Below are 21,998 nucleotides of genomic sequence, written 5' to 3' on the forward strand. Positions count from 1 at the left end.
CTTTTACCTCTATGAGGTAAAAAATTGTGTATTTTTACCTCTATTCCCTGTCTATTTTAAAAATCTGCTCATCATTCAAAGAGCTGAGTCACCATAAAGATGAGGATGACAGAAAGTTTCTTAGTATGCACATGGGGAAATGTATTCAAATCTGTAACTGTTCTGATTTCAATGAGAGAGTCTTGTTTGCTTAACTCTCCAGCTAGTAATATATTCTTCTTAACAGCATGAGACCATTGCAGAATTTCTATGTAGTGCTGTGCCAAAGCCTATCTCCACTTTTCTCAAAAGTTTTCTTCCCCTGTAAAAGGGACTTCCATTTTTCTATCTCTTTCTTGGGACACTGGATTCCAGTGGATTCTGGTGTGGTTCTGAGCTTCCTTTATCACTGTGAAGTGGCTGGCGCGGGGGGGGGGGCACTGTGTGTTTCTTATTTCTTTCCATTAAACATTTCTTCAGAGTTCTACAGCCTTCCTTGCTACCTGGGTTTCCTGCTATGAAAAAGCTGCATTGGGAGGAATTATCCAATCTTTTCACTGAAGTGTTGGAAACTGGGAAAGGTAGCTATGAATTGCTGATAGCCTGACCTCAGTGCATATGGTTCTTAACAGAAGTCCTCCTCCTCCTCCTCCTCTCTCTGCATTTATTTATATCCACATTGACTTCTTTAAGATGAAACCATCTACTTTCAAAAAATAAAAATAATAACAATGGAGAGCAACCAGACACATACAAGAAAGCTTGGCTAGTTTTTCAGGAGGCAGGAGCTCCTGGGAGGCTGCAGGTGTTGATGCTGATTAAATTGCCTTCCACATAAGTCTCAAGTATACAAGTATACTCTGGCTGGGACAGCTTGTTGAAATGCTCTCCACTTGTCTCCAGAACTACAAAAACATAAAAAAATGGGTCTCATATCCTAACAGTGATGCTTTTCTACAAAACAGAATCCAGACAACTGTGAAATTGATTTGTAGAAAGGACACTCACTAGTCCCCTTTGGCCTCTTTGAAAGTAATTGAACACAACCAACCCCCGTCCCTTGCACTGACCATGATAATTTCACTGGAATTTGCTTTCGCCTTTGATAGTTTTTGAATACCCCCCATCAGTTGATGATAAATGGTTTTAAAATGGTTTTTAAGATACTGGAGAAAATTTTGGCACAGCACTAATTTTATATGTTCTTAGTCAATTCATCTTTAGAATAATGAATAGCCAGAAAGGTGAAGCCAGAATAGCTAGAAAGTAAAAGGTAGGGTATTTTAGGCTATTGGGGTGGGTGTGTGTAATTTGAAAGAGGCTTATACAGATAGAAGACTATTTGCAAACACTGGGGGAGGAAAATTCTTAGGTTATTGATAGAAATATTGTCATGATCCTTTCCATTAGAATAAACCCACTAGTATACAAGGAGAAGTCCTAAGTTAAAAGCCTCTCTCTGTTGCTAAAATGCAACTTCGGTTTCAAGAGGTGCATTTCTGACAACCCCATTTTTGAAGCAAGGAAAGGCTATGAACTTCCTGTACTACTTCTGTAATGCTCTGAAACCATATATTTTATAATATTGTTATAATAGAATATTGGGCAATGACATCTATTGTCAGGAATGGTGCACCAGCTTGGTAAAATGAAAATATTGTTGCACACAGTTTCAGTCAGATGGCTGCATATAATATAATTATTATATAATTATTATTTCTATACCAATTAATATATTCAACATCTCTAAGCGTAGCAGAGCAAATTAAAACACACCGAATCACATATTACAAATATATGTTATAAACCAATCAATGCAAACTATTGAAGTGACTGAATGTTCAGGGGTTCTAATAACCAGTTCAGTTCTAATAACCAGTTTCAGCATCTTAAAAAGCAGAGACATCACCTTACCAACAAAGGTCCGCATAGTTAAAGCCATGGTTTTCCCAGTAGTGATGTATGGAAGTGAGAGCTGGACCATAAAGAAGGCTGATCGCCGAAGAATTGATGCTTTTGAATTATGGTGCTGGAGGAGACTCTTGAGAATCCCATGGACTGCAAGAAGATCAAACCGATCCATTCTTAAGGAAATCAGCCCTGAGTGCTCACTGGAAGGACAGATCGTGAAGCTGAGCCTCCAATACTTTGGCCACCTCATGAGAAGAGAAGACTCCCTGGAAAAGACCCTGATGCTGGGAAAGATGGAGGGCACAAGGAGAAGGGGACAGCAGAGGACGAGATGGTTGGATAGTGTTCTCGAAGCTACAAACATGAGTCTGACCAAACTGTGGGAGGCAGTGGAAGACAGGAGTGCCTGGCGTGTTCTGGTCCATGGGGTCACGAAGAGTTGGGCATGACTAAACGACTAAACAACAACAACAATAACCAGTTCACACATTTAACAGGTTTAACTGGCACTTCACCACTTCCAGCTGCAAATGTTGTGGAAGATTTGCATGTTTAAGAGTTGCCTCAGCCCCCAAAGACAATGTGAGTAGAAATTAAGATGAACATTTCATTTCCTACCACAGTTAGTGTTCTATATAGAGATACTATGTAAAAGAACCATTTTAAATTTCTAGACTAGAAATTGGGATGGGTATGTACAACAGACACAACAGTTTTCAGATAACAGATTTCAGTTACAGATAAGACATCTACACACAAAATAAGTTATTTTAAAAGTGTAATTAGTTACCTATAAGCTTTTTGTAAACAGAAGCTTCTTCAATGCTCCCAACACTTCCTGGTTTCTGAGTGTATAAATTAAAGGATTAAACATGGGCGTCAGCACTCCATAAAATGCAGAAATTATTTTGTCAACTAAACGCGTGTTCTTATTTTGAGGGAGGAGGTATGTAAATATGCATGTGCCATAGAACATGCAAACCACAGCCAGGTGGGACCCACAGGTGGAAAATGCCTTTATCCTGCCTCCTGATTTCATCCTCAGGATAGCTACAAGGATACGCATGTAAGAAAAAAGGATGAAGCCAAGGGGCAGAACCAGTGTCACAGTGCTAGTGAAGAATATGCTTATTTGGCTCGTAGAGGTATCTGTACAAATGAGTTTGAAAACAGCTTTAAATTCACATGATAAATGGTCCACCTCATTGTTTCCACAGAATCTAGCTGGCTTTGCAAGGCAGGGGACTACTGTTAGCATAAAGGCACTAAACCAAGTCACAGAAGCCAAGACGGTGCAAACTGTATTGTTCATTATGAGCATGTAGCGCAGTGGGTTGGAGATGGCAATGAATCGATCATAAGCCATGACAGCAAGAAGGAAGCATTCAGTTGTGCCAAAGAAAAGGCCAGTGTAGAGTTGGGTGAGGCATAAAGGAAAAGATATGACAGGTCTGTCCACCATGCAGTTGGCTATAGACTGGGGGACTCCAGATGATGACATGCACAGATCAAGGATGGACAAATTGCACAGGAAAAAATACATGGGGTTGTGGAGCCGGGGATCAGCTATGACCACCACCACAATGAGTCCATTTCCAACAACTGTAATCAAATATGCAATTATCATGAACGCCATTAAACCCATCCTTGCCTTGGGGCGGCCCGACCATCCAATGAGAACAAATTCAGTCACTGCGGTCTCATTTTCTCCTACTTCCTGCATAAAGGCTGATAAGACGGGGACGGGGAGAGATAAATAGTGATGTTTAAATAGTTTTGAAATAGATTAGAATACAGTTGAACAAATTTATTTGTTATTTACTGGGCATATCCATTTTTTCAGATGCCTAGTTTATGTAACAGAAGATGAAGCAATAAAGCATCAGACTGTGAGATTAAATGTGACCATATAGGAAAAATTGTGAGCATAAAAAACATCTAAATCTCAGATGAGTGTATTAATGTGGGCTGACACAAAATGCCTGAGATGTGGAGATCCCAGGGAATATTTACAATGTTATTTTGTGTCTAGAATTGTTATGGTTGAGTTAATTATTTTATTCATTTATTTACCATCATTTCTAAGCAACTTAATTTTGTTTAATCCCTAAGTGTTAAAAAGGATAACATAAAAACAGTAAAACAGAATGATAAAAACATATAAAAAGAGCAAAAATATAAAAGCACTGATGTATTTATATATTACTTTTTATTTTATTGAGGGAAAGGAAGGTAGTGCCTTTTCCAATAGAATTTTCCATTAATTTCTCCTATTTTGCATCTTTAGAAACAGAGTAATCCTTCTACATAATACTATAAATATGACTTTGGTCCATAACTTTCAAGGGCTAGAATTCTCTGTAATAGTGAATTCAGGTAGATGAGTGACTATCAGTTTAGAAACTAAACAATGTCATTCACAAATTAAGGAGTTGATTACTAGACTCTTGACATGAAGAAACATAGAAGAGTATGGAAAGAAATATGTTTCCTTCTTTGCACACCCCCTTCTATGGCAGGGTTAGGGACCCTCAGATCCAGGAGTTGAATGCAACCCTCTGGGTCTCTGCCCCCCCGGCCTTTCTTTTCTTTCAAGGTTGCAACACTTAGCAACTCTGTTTTGAACCCTTAAGTACATTTGCATGGCTGAAATATGCATTTGAAGTCTGATCATGTCTCTTGCTTGCCTAGACAGATGATAGAGAGGAGTGTGAGTGTGTGTGTGTGTGTGCAGGAACTAGTCTATGGACGTACCCCTCCCCTGACACAGCAAAGGTCTGCACACTCAAAAGAGTTTGCCACCAAGCTCATCTAGCCCGACCTGTTGTGACAACTCGGTTGCTTCTTTTCAGTTCTGAACTCTTTGCCCCGATCTTGGACTCTGCAGGGCTGAACTATTCTTTCTAGGCTACCTACTCTCACCTTTCCTGTCACCTGGCTAGAGTGCAAAGGCTTCTGTGACTCACTGCCTATTGCTGAGCCTATACCTCTACTTTGCCTCAGTAAACGTCTCTTATACTCAAGTAAGAGACTCCAACTACTGAACTTTCTTAAATTATCATACCCTCCATTTCTCTGATTAAAATAGGGCTGTCCAAGTCAAGAAGAAGAAGAAGAAGAAGAAGAAGAAGAAGAAGAAGAAGAAGAAGAAGAAGAATTCTACTCTGCACACCTGACTGTGTTGACCAAGCCACTCTGGGCAACTTCCAGTATATATGTAAACTTAATAAAACTTTAAGCGTTAAAAAAACTTCCCTACACAAGGCTACCTTCAGATTTCTCCTAAAGTCTGTACAGTTACTTATCACATTGGCTCAGGGGTCCCATAACTCCATACCCTCCAACATTTTTCCAATGAAATAGGGATGCCCTAAGGAAAAGTGGGACATTCTGGGACCAAATTAAAAACTAGGATGCCTTCTGTAAATCCAGGACTGTCCTCGGAAAATATAGAGATTTAGAGGGTCTGATTATTATTATTAGATTATTATTATTATTTCATGGGTGGCCATTTAGAGGGTAAAAGGACACATGTTTCCTTTCCACAATGTAAACTTTTAAGGAAAATTTATGATGCAAATATATGTCTTGCGAAACAGAACAAGAAAATAACATGGTGAACATTTTATCCACAACATTTTCATTTATCCCTTCCCCATACAGTCAGAAAAACAGAAATGAGCAAACCTTGCATAGCCATTTCTATTAATTTTAACTGGTCTTTTAGTACTTAGGCTGTGACTACCAGTGGTTGCAGCCCCCTAGTAAGAAAATTACACAGCCAATGGAAACATCAATAATTTTATTATAATACTAATGACTAGTTACTGTTGTTTCTAGGAGAGTGAGGGAGAGAATAGTATTTTGCACATTATATATGGAACAAAATTGATATAAATACATAAAACATGTATTATGATGTATAATTATTATAAAGAATAAAATGTGTAAGAAAATTCATTACCTTCTTAAAACTCCTTGAAATCAAAAGCCATTGAAGAAATTCTACTTCTTTGTATTATCTATTTTAATAGTACTATCCATACTTTATGTATTAACTAGTTGCATCAAATTGGTTAAAACTTTGGTGTTGTTGTTTTAAAAAAGAAAACATAGGTAGAATTTAACTGTAAGCAAAACTAGAAAAGAAATAACTTGGTAGAAATCCTGGTTTGAAATAGTCCTATTCATTAATACAAATACAATTTACATTACCTTTTAATGCACTAATAGTTTGAGCACTCTTAGAAGAATTAGCACTGGAGAATCAGGATTATTATTATTTTTTAAGTGCCAAGCAAACCACACAGATGGCGCCTGAGTAAATTAATAGAGATGTAACTAATTTTCAATGGGAGTTTTTATATAGGAAACAATGGGCTAGATTTTATTTTAGTACTCTGCTTTTTGTCTTCCCATTGGGTGCATTCCCAAATGTCTCATTACTTTCTGAAGTTACTCCATAACTAAAACTTATGACCACAGTAAATAACATTGCAAAAACCAACTTGAAGGTAAAATAATTGTTAAATATCAGTCAATGTGAAATGCCATGTTGATTTCAGATCGTTCCTCCAGCGGAATTTATGTAGCATCCTTGCCAGTATTATTATTTAGTATATTTATACATCAACATTATTTAGTACATTGGTTTAGCATTTTTGTGTCCCAGCTTTCTTCAGCCATGGATCTTTATGGGTTTTCAAGGCTGACTTCCATTTGGGCAGTGATCAGTCCTAGGCTTGCTTACCATTGGCAATTTGGCATTATCATTTATCCCCAGACCATTTATCTCCACATGAGAGATGTGGAGCTATCACAAATGGTCCATGACCAAAAAAGTCACAACTCTGTTGCCATCTGCCCCCTTGTTTAAAGAGGGGAGAGACTGCTTCAGATTTATCTGTAGTTTTAAGACATAGAGACTGTCTTGAAATTCTTGGCAAAAGCACCTTTTGAAGGAGCCTCCCCCTCCCTTTCTGAAATATCCTTTCTGAGGCTCTTCCCCATATCTCCCTCACTCTCAGATGTGCACCAGGTGGGCACAGAACATACGCCTCCTTTGGTATCCAAAATCTGAAATAAGTCTCTTGACAAGTACGTCAGACCCCATTGATGCTCTCAGTTAGATGGCTATAGTAATACAATAGATTGGGCCATTTTCTGACTCCCTCTCTCTCCTCTACCCCAGAGTTGTGATCAAGATTTCACAACTGAGAGTCAGGAATTACCTAAAAGGCCCAGAGTCTGTAGTCTGCAACAGTTTGCTTCAAGAGGAACTGCAGTAAGAATTATATAAACTTTGTCCATGTAACAATATGGCCCTGGAAAATAGGGACACTTGGAAAGTATGCAGAATTATGGTCTCCACATTTCTGCAGTACTGTACTTTGCATGGGAAAAAACTTTCCTCATTAAAATTCTTCACATTTCTCCAAAGATACACATTTTGTGTGCAGTTTTGATTAATATTGCAAGCAATTTTCTGAGTTGCAATGCATTTTTGTGTGTTGTTTTCATGAACATAGGCGTTTTTAGTTACGCTTTCACCTAATTCTGCCAGTCCTAGATGGAGTAACGTTCCCTCTGAAGATAGAAGTTCGCAGCCTAAATGCCCAGGTCTCTTCAGCGGCCAGGAGTGCTTTCGGACAGCTTTTGGAAGTAATGAACCTGTTGCCAGCTTCACCCATTCCTTTATATATCTGATTTGGCCGCTATGATATATTCCTTAGTTACATCCTGTTCAGATTACTATAATGCATGATGTGGGGCTGTCTTTGAAAATGACTTAGAAACTTCATCTGGGTCAAAGACCTGCAGCCAGATGGTTGACTGGGGCTGGTAATAGGTAGCATACAACTCTCTTGGTAAAACAATAGAGGCTGGCTTCCAGCCTGTTTCCTGCACAATTCAAAGCGCTAGTTTTATGATGTATAAATCCCTATGTGGTTTAGGTCCAAGCTATCTGAAAGACCTTCTTCTCACATACAAACCTGCTTGGGTTTTGAGATCTTCAGGGGACATAAGGAGCTTTTAATGGGGTATGCCAATAGTTTCTGTCCTATCTGCCACAGAGGCTAGACTAGGAATAGCCTGGCATCAGGAACTGGGCACTTGAGTGTCTGTCTAATTCCAGAGCCAGACTGTGCAGGCAGTATAGCTCCTGAACAACCAATTTATTTTATTTTGTGATGATCAATGCATATGTACAGAAGTAGTCTGAAATCTTACATTTTAATTTTAATTTTTAAATAAACACCTTATGTACATGAGCACACATATACATATACACAATTTGTTGAGAATCAGAGTTAAATTCGGACATATTCCTATTTATTTTAAATAAACTACCAAATCAAGTTTATTTTTTATTTTTTAAAAAAGATTGGATTGGGGTATGAATATAACAGTTTATATATAGGAAAACACCAATATATATCAGTGGACTAAAAGCATCTAATAACATACTTCTGTATTACTTTTTTCCACTCACCAGTCTCTTCAATGACCCCATTACTTCCTGATTCCGGAGTGTATAAATCAGAGGATTAAACATGGGGGTGGCTATTGCATAAAATACAAAAATTATCTTGTCACCTAAATGGGTTTCTTTACTCTGAGGGGTGAGGTAGGAGGCCATACATGAACCATAGTACATGACCACCACAGCCAAATGAGACCCACATGTAGAAAAAGCCTTCATCCTACCCCCTTCAGAATCTGAGTGCATTCTCATGATGGCGACAAGAATGCGCATATAAGAAAAAACGATGAAAATCAGAGGGAAAACAAGTGTGAATGTGCTTGTAAAAAACATGCCCAATGTATCAGCAGAGGTATCAGTGCAGAGTAACTTAAAGACAGCTTTGAATTCACATACTAAATGGTCCACCTCATTGTTCCCACAGAATCGTGCTGGCTTTGCAAGACAGGGAACTATTGTAACCATGAAGGCAGTAGTCCATGTCATAGCAGCAAAGGTGATACAAATATTCCTGTTCATGATGAGTGTATATCGCAGTGGGTTGGAAATGGCCACATAGCGATCATAAGCCATGACAGCCAGCAGCAAACATTCACACGTTCCAAAAAGGAGACCCAGAAGAATTTGAGAATAGCACAGTGGAAGGGACATAACAGGTCTATCCACTAAACAGTTGACTATGGATTGTGGGATGCCAGTCGATGAGAAACAAAGGTCAATGATGGACAAATTACAGAGGAAAAAGTACATAGGACTGTGCAACCGGGAGTCATTTATGACCACCACAATAATGAGTCCATTTCCAACAAGGATAACTACATAGGATACAATGAAGAGGACCATCAATCCCATTCTTGCCTTGGGTCGATCTGACCACCCCACAAGGATAAATTCTGTTACTTCCGTCTCATTTTCCCCTACGTCTTGCATGGGTGTAGACCTGAAACAGAAGAAAGGGAGATGCATTATCTCTTGATCTGCTTTCTCTTTCTTACCGTTTATTTATTGTCCTGTGAGTTTTCATGATCACGCATAGTATTGTGCCTATATGTAAAGGTATACATTAAGAAGTGATTGTCAATGTTTGGTTTTATGGTTAGAGAGCATGAGGGAGATACAATTTTTTTAAAAAAAATGTTTTTAAAAATGTAACCCAGTAATTGTTCCTCAATCTATTACGTACCATCCCAGAGCAGGGTAGCCTTCAATAATGTTAGAGGAAGCAAATAGATTAATAATTTTAGAAAATGGACAAAAATACAATGCTTCTGTCAGTTTTTAATCAAAGTGGAAACAATTCATTTCATTCCTTTCTTTTCACTTTAGGTATATCCGTGGGCAACATTTTATCAAATGAATACATGTTGATTATACTGGAAATCATTCCAAATAAAACTTTTTTAAAAATAGATCCATTTTTGAATAATTCAGGGAAAATCAATGTAGTGACCTCCAGATGATATTTGACTACAGCTCCCATTATCTTTGAGCATTTGACATGTTGACTATGGATGATGGGGGCTGTAGTCCAACAGCACCAATCTTTCAGTAACCACTTTGATGTCTTCTATGATCAAGCAGTATATAACTTTTATGAAATAAGTAAAATGAATAGATATATGGAAGACACCATGTTAGCTATTGCTAGTATAGAAGATGGACTTCAATGAGGGAATGAAAAATTCCAATCCTTTCAGTCACAGTGCTTAAGGATAAACTAAGCGTGGCATCATTCACACAACTGATAATTGTTTGATTTTTAAAAATGTGTTAATTCATGTGAAGGCAATACTTTGGAGGCAGTAGGAAAATCTTTTGTTAGTCTCCTGCTGCAATCTCAATCTGGATTCTACCTGCCACATGCATACCACACCTGCTCTATACACTGGGTGTTGAGTACCATTCTCACCAGTGGAAGCTTTACTTCCAGTATAAATAACAGATGCAGGGGACTAGTCTGGACTGAAACCACAACAAAAGGCAAAGTATTTAAACACCCACCATCTCCCACTGATCTAGGTTCCCTCCCCTCCATATGTATCTTCTACTTGCAAACCACTGAAAAAATTGTTAAGCCCATAAAATGTATTATATTTAATTCAGCTCTCTGTAGGCCAATTTCTTGACTTAACATTAATTACAAGGTTGTTGGAAGGATAGTGTGTAGGTGGCTACCATATATTCCACCCTAAGCTCATTGGAAGAATGTGATGTGATGGATAAAATTTTTTAAAAGCTTTTAAATGATGTTTGTGACTCCATTTTGACTGTGATGATATAGAAGCTGAGAGATTCAATTAGACACAACAGGCGCAATCCATTGAATGATACGTTGAAGTCCTTTTAAAATCATTCAAGAATTTAGCAACGGAATTGATTTCTACACATTGGGAATATGGCTATCTTGACTGTACACATATATTTTGGATTTCAATTATTAAATGTAGGCATCAATATTATATAGTATTTAAACATAAAGATTGACATAAATGTACAAATCAGTTAATTAGTATTATTTCCTTTTTTTAAAAAAAGTGAATAATATCTCAATATAGCAATAAGAAACTTAAACAAAGGACTTGCCTCTTTGTATTTCTTGAAAAGAAAGAAGTATAAGTTTTTCAAAGTGAATCGTCCCCCAGTTAGTGATTTATCTTCCAGATTGCACTGATATCACAAGTATGTGAGTAGGGTGATGAGGACAGAATAAAATCTAGCAAGATGAATAGTAATAAATTCTAAATAATTCCTCTCCGTCTTCTTCTCTCTCCCCTTTGATTCAAATTTCTGTACTGAAATGCAGCATCTAATCAAGTGGAAGGATTTATTAACGGTGCCGATTTATTAAAAGGGTGTGGGAAATCATTTTGGAAAGTTTCTAGGAAATAATTCAAATAGTGTTGGGTGTAGATCTCAAGTCTAGCACAGAATTATTAATCTGATTATTTTTTTTAACACTTACAATTTCTTCATAATTCCCAACAGCCATAATCCCAAATGCCTCATTTGTTTTAGAATCAGGGACTGAATGTTATTCTGTTAATTTGCCTATACTTTAATTCATGAGTATACACAGTGCTTTTTTTCCATATATATATATATATATATATATATATATATATATATATATATATATATATATATATAGGGGTGCTCTCATTTTGACTCAAGAGAACCACAATTTTGTAGTTCAAACTGGGAAAAATAAATACAGTAAATGGACAAAACTCCACAAAATGTTTAGGGGTATGCATACCCCTGCATCCCGCCAGAAAAAAGTACCGAGTATACATGAATCCAATGCACATATTGGAAGCTCTTTTATATTTAAAAATGACCTAATGAAAGAATGTCTGCATTTTTTGTGTTTATTTATCCTAATACACACATTTTTGCAAGTGATTTTCCCCAATATATTTTTGTGTGTATACACACTTCCCCCAAATATATGCTTTCTTGTGGACATATTTTTTTTTTTTTTTGCTGCAGAACTGCAGTTCAAAATTTGGAGACGTGCAAATTTGGAAGGATCGCTATAAAACATGAGTGTGACTACCGTTTAACATATATAAACAATTTAGTACCTAAATAGCTTCTTCAGTTTGAGGGATAAGGCATGCAGACTTACTTGAGCCATAGTGCATGACCAACAAAGGCAAATGAGAACCACAGGTAGAAAAAGCCTTCATCCTACCCACTTCAGAAGGATAACAGTGTTCCAGTTTGCATATTGTTTCAGAAAATATGAATTTGGTTCCCATTACAGTGAGAAAAGTATAGAATTTCACCCTATCTCTATACCACTTATTATGGTACTTTTGTTTTATGATTAATCTTAATGGATGTTGTGCCCTTTTTTGTAATCTTTATGTATACCACTTAGAAACATTGTTGGTTAAGCAGTGTATAAATAGCAGAATTGCATTCACCTGGTGTGTTATATATGTTAGGATACAGAGAAGCATGAATTTGCTTCTTCTTTCAAATTGATATAAATGATTTTTTTCTGTAAGCGCAATGCCATAGTTGCAAACCAATGTTCTCTTTCTATTTGTGTGATTCTACAATTAAGCAATGCAATACAATTGCAAAACTGCAGCACAGCCATATATTCCCTCCAACTCCCCTTACATCAGATGGCACCACACATCTCATAACATACTACATAATGTGCCATGCAGCTTCTCCCTGTCATTTCTACAAACCTTAAATAGTCCAGCTGATCTTGCCACCTCAGACAGGCACAAAATAGTGATTCAGCTCAAACAATGGGGTTTATATATTCAAAGAATATATAAGTGGGAAAAGATGCTATAAATCAGTGAGGGCACAGAAACCAAGAGGGTCTATTGTGGGCAATAGGATGAACAATGGAAGCGTTTGGGAAGGTAGACATCGAATTGGCCATGCTGGATGGGAGTTGTTTGTAATTCACCACATTGTGTATCCCTGGGGTGACCATATGTACTGGTTCTTGGGAACACTTTAAATGACCTTTTCCCACTCCTCCATCACCTCATGGCTAGGGGTTTGCTTTTCAACTCTTGGTGGCTTCATGTATCCCCTACATGCAAAACCCATGGTCATTTTATTTCCCAGCTCCCTCAGAGAATAGGCTAGGAACACGGTGCTTTGTAAGGGCACAGTTCTCACTTGGCATCAGTTGTTGGACACACGAGTCCTTCTCTAGTGGCATGTTCAGAATGTTCAGGCAGTACAATTCCCAAATAACCAATATATTTTATTTTCTGATCATCAACTCTATTGAATACAATAGTTTCACAGATTAGTTTTCAAATATCCAAAACTTATATTTAGTTTTGGAAAAGGCACAATTATCCTAATCTGAATTATCCTAATCTGAAAATAAATACCTCCATTCTAGTTATTGGAAGATGTTGGTTGCATGTTGGAGTTCCCATTCTTTTAAAATTCTACTACAATGAGTGCCCCTTACTATTGCTTGAACATAATTGATATAAAAATACAAAAAAGCAGCACAGTATATATAGAAGAGATTTAAAGTAATTAAGACCATTAAAGAAGCCCAATTTCACATTGTACCATGGAGAGGGTGTCCTATATGTTTGCATTTGTTGCTTATATGATAAAATCCCACCAAACAGTATACTTTTTCATGATACTCCAAGCACTTGGCAACACATAATTTATTAGCGCCCCCCCAGCTGATGCTAAATTTAATACATTTTAATACCGAAATGAAAGTTGCAAGTCCTGTCCATTTGGGGGCAATTGAGATTCTGGCAGCTGCCAGCTGTGTTCCAATGAATTCAGGCTGAAAAAAAGCCCTGGCAAAAATCTTTCAGTTGATTGTTCCATTGATTTGGTAAACAAAGCTACAGTGAAGTTGCAATGGGATATTTGGGTATTTTGGTCATTTCTTGACTAACCATTGTCCTGAATTTGAATACTTGTGGGCTGTACCACCATAAGTGAAAAAAATTGCCTCTTTTTCAACATCCCTTCCAACACTTATGAGAAAATTGTGATGCCATATGGGCAATTTGCACTTGTGCACATTTCTATCTACATAAGATTTTCATAGAACACTCCCTTACATAAGCTGAGACTGCAGTTGAAATATCAACAGAATGTTAGATTTGAAACATCTAATAACATAATTTTGCATTATTTCTTCCCACTCATTAGTCTCTTTAGTGCTCCCATCACTTCCTGATTCCTGAGTGCATAAATCATAGGGTTAAACATAGGTGTAACTACCGTGTAAAATATATAAACAATCTTGTCACCTAAATGAGTTTCTTTAGTTTGAGGGATAAGGTATGCAGACATACCTGAGCCATAGTACATGACCACCACAACCAGATGAGACCCACATGTGGAAAAAGCCTTCATCCTACCCCCTTCAGAATCTGAGTGCATTCTCATGATGGCAATAAGAATGCGCATATAAGAAAAAGAAATGAAAGCTAGGGGTAAAATCAGTGTGAAAATGCTTGTAAAATACATGCCCAGCGTGCTCGCAGACGTATCAGTGCAGAGTAACTTAAAGACAGCTTTGAATTCACATACTAAATGGTCCACCTCATTGTTCCCACAGAATCGTGCTGGCTTCGCAAGACAGGGAACTATTGTAACCATGAAGGCAGTAGTCCATGTCATAGCAGCAAAGGTGATGCAAATGTTCCTGTTCATGATGAGTGTATATCGCAGTGGGTTGGAAATGGCCACATAGCGATCATAAGCCATGACAGCCAGCAGCAAACATTCACACGTTCCGAAAAGGAGACCCAGAAGAATTTGAGAATAGCACAGTGGAAGGGACATAACAGGTCTATCCACTAAACAGTTGACTATGGATTGTGGGATGCCAGTCGATGAGAAACAAAGGTCAATGATGGATAAATTACAGAGGAAAAAGTACATAGGACTGTGCAACCGGGAGTCATTTATGACCACCACAATAATGAGTCCATTTCCAACAAGGATGACTGCATAGGATACAATGAAGAGGACCATCAATCCCATTCTTGCCTTGGGTCGACCTGACCATCCCATGAGAACAAATTCAGTTACTTCTGTCTCATTTTCCCCTATGTCCTGCATGACGGCAGATCTGAAATTGAAAAAGAGAAATGCATTGTCTCTTGATCTCCTTTTTCTTTATTACCTGTTATTTCTTGTCCTTTGGGCTCATTATTCCACAGATTATTTCATTTGTGGGTAGGCATGTTTGCATCTTTCACAGCCAGACATACAGAATAGCAAAACACAATAAATTTAAGCATGTCCATCACATCTCAATGTTTTAGAAAGCATTAAGCCAATATTATGAAAAGTGGCTTCAAAACACTGTTTTTGAGAATAATAGTTTGTTTTATGACATTGAAGTTCTTTTACGTGTCACATCACATTCATTCGTAAAAAATACAATACAGTTAACCTCTGTTCACCTATTACCAACTTTCCTAGAGTGGGGTAGCTTACAATGTTAGAAAAAGCAAATAGATGAATGATTTTATATGTAAAACTATTCAGGTAAAAGTATGGGTCTCCTGTGAAGTGAACCTAGAAATCAGCAATTGAATTAATTTCTACATTAAATATCCTTTATCTAATTGGGTTCCATATATTGGACCTGAGCTATCAAAGAGAAAAATTGATATTAAAGTACAAATTGGTTAATATTATTTTCAACTGTTTTTAAAATAGCCTACCCAGTAGGGAATTAAACAAAACAATGCCTCCTTGTATTCCTTGAAAAGTAGAAGAAAAGTTGATGATAGTGTAGTTGATGATATTGTAATGATACCTAGGGTTGCCATATTTCAAAAAGTAAAAACCAGGACAATCCGAAAGTTGTTGAGCTTTTCTTTACAAAAATGCCAAAAAATATGCCTAAAATTGACTTGCTGAAGATCCAGAACAAAGCACCACCTTTTGGAAATTTCCAGTAATGTCCGGGAGATTCCGTATGTATATCAGCCCTATGATACGACATAAATGTTTATAAAATCAAAATACTCCCCTCCCCCTCTTTCTCTCTACCCCTTGACTAAAATACCTGTTATATAGGCTGATATTCAACAACTGATCAAGTAGAAGGATTTGCTAATGCTGTTGATCAAACACTGCTCATTAAAACAGGATGTAAGATCATTTTGGAAATTTCCTAGCAAACAATCCTAATAGACTGGGGTGGGGGTTTAAATCTGTTTAACTGATGAGTTAAGCCTAACTTTAGTCTAGATGGGAGCTTTTAATCTGATATTTTCATTTTTTAATGCTCACTATTTCTTCAAAATCCCCACTGGCCATAATCCCAACATGCTTAATTTATTTTAGAACACCAAAGAAGGGATGCTATTCTGCTAATTAGGATATTTTTGCCCATGTGACTCATGAGCGCAGCAAAAGAACCAGACTGTACAATGGTGATGGGATAAAATCAGGCCAATTCGTTTTTCACAGCCGCAGGCAGGGCAAAGATTGGCATGGCATCGGGTCCCAGGATCAGTTCATTGTTTCACAAGCCTCAGGTTGCTGGAATGGATCCTCTGGGTTTGGATCGTTCCAAACCTGTACGACGGAAGTCAGCCAGTGTTGAACCTTGCCGTGGTGCAAGTCAAGCAAGCAAATTCTCACGGTGGGACCAGGGTGCAGATTTCAACCAGGCAAATATCAAACCCACGCTTCGGTTTGCCATGGTCAACCCTCCTCTTAGGCCCATTATGCCCCCCCCCCATACTATGTTGATCCTGACCAATGCCATTTCTACCACAAGGGAGGACCTACCACGGTCTGACTCCTGCCAATCCAAACCTGCCCCCACGGCCAGTCCAAAGGCACAAATAAAGATCTTCCAATCAAATGTTAATTGCCGCTTTCTGACAGGTGAACCCCACCTAGGTGAAAGAAGTCCGAAAACTCAAACCTGATCAAGGGGTGACAGATTTTCCAGGCCACCCTAGAGCATTACAGCACGCACCACGTGCCACTGCCATTGCACCCTATCCACCTGCAGAGGCTGATCTCCCCTCCAAGAGCATCGTTGCACCAAGATGACCGGGTGATGCACATTTTCAGATCTCCATCAGGCAACGAGGCAATGTCTTTTAAAATGGTCCACTCCAAGTAAACAGCCTTTTGTGTCCATAGGTTGCCTTCAGCCAGATAAACGACCAGCAGGTCTAGTGAGCAGAAGTACTGAGTGCATTTGGAAAGCACTAGGGTAGCATAACTCGGCTCCTGAGCCCCACAGGGGTGCCACAGAAAGAATGCAGTTGGTCAATGGAGCTGTGGACTCAACAAAGCTGGAAACCTCTGTTATAATAATATAACATTGTGTGTGGGTGTTGTTTGTTTTGTGATGCTTCCCCAGTGCTATGGAATTAGGCTGCAGCATTTGGGACTTTATACAGTTATGTATGACATGGAGAAAGTAGATAGAGAAAAGTTTTTCTCCTTCTCTTAGGATTCTAGAACTTGTGGATATCCAATGAAGCTAGATATTAGAAAATTCACAATATACATAAGCAAGTCCTTCTTCACACAGCATGTAATTGAACTAGAGAACTCTCTCCCACAGGTGGCAGTGATGGCCACCAACTTGGGTTGTTTTAAGAGAAGATTGGATAAATTCATGGTGGGTACGTTTATCAGTGGTTACTTGTCATGATGGTTATGCTCCATCTCCACAGTCAGAGGCAGTATGCTTCCGAAAATCAGTTACAGAAAATTGTAGGAGGGGAGAGGGCCCTTGCGTTCAGGTCCTGTTTCTGGATTTCTTACAAGCATCTGGTTGGCTACTGTGAGAAAACATGCTGGACTATGTGGGTCATTGGTCCTATCCAGCAGGTTGTTTTTATGTTAGCAGAAGCAATAATAATAATAATAATAATAATAATAATAATAATAATAATAATAATAATAATAATTTATTATTTGTACCCCGCCCATCTGGCTGGGTTTCCCCAGCCACTCTGGGCAGCTTCCACAAAGACCAAAAATATACTAATATGTCATACATTAAAAAACTCATTGCAATCATTGTAGTAGCAGCAGTAGTACTCAAATGGAAAGAGTGCATGGTTACTTTTCAGTGGATCTAGACTTGGCTATGCTTAATGTAGTTCCCCTGAAATCAATGAGACCATATAGGTATGGTTAACTTGTCCTGTTGGTTTAAACGGGTCAACTCTAAGTATGAATATATTGGGATCCATCCAATTAATTGTAAAAAAAATAATTATATTGCCCTTCTCAAGTATTGTTTTACATTATACAAATGCATACATCCCTGTCATTTAATAAAGCAGCAGCAATTTTTAAAATCATGACACTTTCCAATAAAAGCATTCCACAAGTGGGGAGGCACTGCAGAAAAGGCCCGTTCTTGTGTTGCCACCCTCCTGACCTCTTGTGGAGGGTGCACATGAAGAAGGGCCTCAGAAGGTGATTGCAGGGTTCAGGTCAGTTCATTTTTTTTAAAAAAAAAAATTTATTACTTTTAAAGATTACAGAAAAGGAAAAGAAAAGGAAAAAAGACAGAAGAGAAAAAACAAAAAATCAAGAAACAATACAATACAATATATAAACAATACAAAACACAACCTAAACACATTAAACTAAGCACATTAAACTAGGCTAAACAAAACCCTAACCCACCCTAACCCTAAACAAAACAGAACAAAAACCATTTAAAAACATACATCACACCTTTTCCATACTCTATCTTTCATTCCCTTGTTTCCTCGGCTTCCTCTCACCTCCCTTTTTGTATTCCACTTCTATTAATTGTTTCAGCAAATCCTTTCCATCTTTCTCTATTTTCTATCATATTATAAATATCTTAACACATTTTTAAACCTTATTTTTCATTAAAACTAGAATGCTTATATATGATTAACTCCTTATAACCTTTCTGCTAAGGCCATGAAATTTCTTTCCACCATTTTTCTATCACTCATTAATTTACAGTATTTCTATATATAAACTTTAAATTTTCCAATCTTCTTCCACCATCTCCTCTCCCTGGTTTCGGATTCTGCCAGTCCTTTCCGTCAATTCCATATAGTCCATCAACCTGGAGATCTTATGTCCGAGGCTCTTAACTCTTTTCCGTGCCCCTTCTGCAGGTCTTCTTCATATTCTTTAATGCCAAAGAGCAGATCTCGGGAAAACTCCAACCTAACAATGCTTTTATTCCTTCTGGACAGGTCAGCCAAATTTCCATAGTTGAAACTAAGGTCTATAAGATGTTTCATGACAGGTTTCAAAATTCCTCCAAATCCAAAGGCCCCCAGAACTCCAATCTCCTCCAGACCCAAGTCCATGTCCCAAAAGTCAGTTAATCCCTGCATAGAGGGATCTTTCCAACTTTCCTTCTTCCGTCCAATCCGGGATCCGATCCTCAAAATCTGGCTTTTTCTAGATTCAATCATAGAAGGCCTCAACTTGTAGTCCTCAATTTGCTTCTGTAAGACTGAGGATCCTGCTTGTATTACTTTAGGTTCAACAACCACAGCTTTCCCTTTCTCCTCCACAATTTGTCCTGCCAAAGTAGATTCCTGTACCAAGTCCTGAATTATTTCTGTATTGGTGCTCACTTTTTGTCTCCAATTAGTCACTTTTTGTTCCAAGTTGTCAATTTTAAAAGACATGTCATCCGTCTTCTCATGAAGCTGTTCCAACGAATAGCTTATCTTACATAATACCGTCACAATGGCTTCTCCTGTCAACATTTTGAATGGTCCAAGGTCAATCTCTGGTTCTCACAATTTTTTATCTTGCAGCTGGCGATTCCCCAGTTACACTCCTGTAACAGTTTCAAAAGCTCCCTCTAGAGGGAAACAGTCTCCACTTGTATCAATCCTTTCAAACACAACTCAAGCCATAAAGATAGTTTCAATTTTCAATTACTTTTCCTCCTTTTTAAACGCAGAAGAGGACAATGGAAACAGTATCTTTCTCTTATTTAACTAGCTGTCAAAAACGTTCTGTTCTCAGTCAATGAACTCTCTCAAAACTTCACTCTTTCTGGCAGCCCTTTTCGAGGTTCAGAGCAGTGGTAATTTAGTTTTTCACTCTCTCCTGCAGGCTCGCTAAGTCCAAAATTTCCCCCCTCTTCTCCTGCTTCCAAGGGGTTTTTTGTAGTTTTAACCGATGGAAATTTAATCCTTTGCCAAAAGCTTTCAAAGACTTTAGCTTGTAACGTCTTTGCTTCAATCTATTTACAAAAGAGGAAGGCGGACTTCCTGTTTAAGACCTTCCCGTTTCGATGTCAAATTAAGGTATTTAAGGATCCAATTTTCCGTTCTACTCACGGGTAGTTGTTTAAAGTCCAATTGTCCACAGGAAGAAGTCAGCGCTCTCCGGCAACAGCAATGCGGCTTCACTCCGTGAAAGAAGCAGTCAATTCGAAGCACCGCGCCACTCACCCCACGTCGCTCCAGATCCCCAAAACAGGGTTTCCCCGCGAGTAGGGGAGGCGCAAAAGGTGCCAGCCAAATCCCAGGTTCACAAGCTTCTCCCGCTTGTGATTTCAATGGGTCTCCGCCTTCGCCGTGGAAACGCAGGGTTCAGGTCAGTTCATATGGGGAGTTGTATAAAAGAGAGCTCATTCACAAAAGCAATTGTCTATAACTTAGCCATACTGAGGTCGTTGAATTAAAGTAACTATATAAATATGTAATAAACATTCAACATGCAATTAATTAACATGACAGAATTTTTGTGGGGGGGAGGGGTATTCTGGAAGTAGCTTCTCAAGTCAAGGTAAGAACACCCCCCCCCCAAAATTGATTCCCCCCCCTGATTGTTGGAGTAATTAGAAACCATAGATGGGATATTTGATGTTACAGCATTATTAGCAAAATAAACAAAAGGCAGCTAGGGTCTAATAAAACTTCTACCTGATTAACATATGTGGAAATGAGACAAATTACATAAGAAATTTATTTTATTTTTAAGAAAGAAATAGACAATGGAACTATTTCCACTTCTATATTCCCAAAAGTCATAATCCCCAAAGCCTTGTTTACTTAAGAACACTCACCAACTTTCTAAAGTTATATATATATATATATATATATATATATATATATATATATATATGAATGAGTTAAAGACCATTGTGAATAGCATTTCCCATATTAACTTAGGAACTTAATTTGCTAAGTGCAACAAGTTTATGTATCTCAGTAAGAATCATTGTGCACATTAGCTGCAGTCAACAAACCATGTCTGGGTCTCATAGTCAAAAAGAAAAAAAAATCTACTAGCTAGCCAGAATATAGTAAAAGTGTCTTTGAGCACATACAGAGTGCCTCTTTCTGTCTCTACGCTGAGCAAGTGCAAATTGTCCAACCCCTCCACTTTTCCTCTTTTTCACAACTTTTTCACAGCTGCACTAGAAATTCAATTTGGTTCAAATTTTATTGCAGACCTATGTAACTACAATTCCCGAAACAACAGGCAAACATAAACACAAATATTCTTCAAAATTCACACTGTTCTCAATATTGTGTGCAGTTCTTTAATCTTAAAATGTATACTGAAATGCATATATTGGGGGGAAGTGAACATTAAAGGTGTACATTAGTGAAAACTACACGCAAACATGCAGTATACTACATTATGCAGAACTGCTTACAAAAAGGGATATATTTGGTAAACTAGTACACTAAAGTATGTATATTAGGAGAAATACTGACGCCACCCTATCTCTTTCCAGGCCACATCCATCACTGGCCCTACTTGAGAAAGGGGTGTGTGAGTGTAGAAACTAATTTTCTGAACAAAAGTAAAATCTGAATGCCTTGCTTCGCCCACTTTTTCAGTTGCCCCTGTGCACTACTGGCATGTGCCCCTCTGAAGGTTGCAAACAAGGAAGGAAAAACAAGTATTTCGCCCTTTGTGACATCAGGGAGATGTTTATCCACTATGTAATTATGAAAAACACTATTATTGTTTTTCCTTAATCTGTAATCAAAAAAGAGAGACGGAGAGATTAAAAACAAGTGCTTCAAATTTTGAGCTCACTTAAGTACTGGTTACAATGTGCTGCATAGGTTGGAGGGTGTGTGTTTGTTGTGACACATGCAGAAGGGATAAATTGACCTCTTACAGTTGCTGCTTTTTG

The 21,998-nt window shown here is 38.0% G+C and overlaps 3 protein-coding genes across 3 annotated transcripts; all 3 read right to left on the reverse strand.

Moving 5' to 3' along the window:
• Positions 1–2,680: 2,680 nt before the first annotated feature.
• LOC128398641 (olfactory receptor 13H1-like) lies at positions 2,681–3,535 on the reverse strand. Its single transcript, XM_053359890.1, has one exon. The coding sequence runs from the start codon at positions 3,533–3,535 to the stop codon at positions 2,681–2,683; it is 855 nt and encodes a 284-aa protein (XP_053215865.1).
• Positions 3,536–8,365: 4,830 nt separating this feature from the next.
• LOC128399496 (olfactory receptor 13H1-like) lies at positions 8,366–9,242 on the reverse strand. Its single transcript, XM_053361020.1, has one exon. The coding sequence runs from the start codon at positions 9,224–9,226 to the stop codon at positions 8,366–8,368; it is 861 nt and encodes a 286-aa protein (XP_053216995.1). The 5' UTR covers positions 9,227–9,242.
• A 4,781-nt stretch (positions 9,243–14,023) lies between these two features.
• Positions 14,024–14,884, reverse strand: LOC128400806 (olfactory receptor 13H1-like). Its single transcript, XM_053363367.1, has one exon. It carries the CDS (start codon positions 14,882–14,884, stop codon positions 14,024–14,026), a length of 861 nt encoding a protein of 286 aa, XP_053219342.1.
• Positions 14,885–21,998: the final 7,114 nt, after the last annotated feature.

This window comes from Podarcis raffonei, chromosome 13 (assembly GCF_027172205.1).
Source record: "Podarcis raffonei isolate rPodRaf1 chromosome 13, rPodRaf1.pri, whole genome shotgun sequence".
NCBI classification, from domain to species: Eukaryota; Metazoa; Chordata; class Lepidosauria; order Squamata; family Lacertidae; genus Podarcis; species Podarcis raffonei.

What these genes read in the sequence shown, in the direction of transcription:
- LOC128399496 (XM_053361020.1), bottom strand. Translation starts at nt 9,226, where the DNA reads ATGGGATTGATGGTCCTCTTCATTGTATCCTATGTAGTTATCCTTGTT.
- LOC128400806 (XM_053363367.1), bottom strand. Translation starts at nt 14,884, where the DNA reads ATGGGATTGATGGTCCTCTTCATTGTATCCTATGCAGTCATCCTTGTT.
- LOC128398641 (XM_053359890.1), bottom strand. Translation starts at nt 3,535, where the DNA reads ATGGGTTTAATGGCGTTCATGATAATTGCATATTTGATTACAGTTGTT.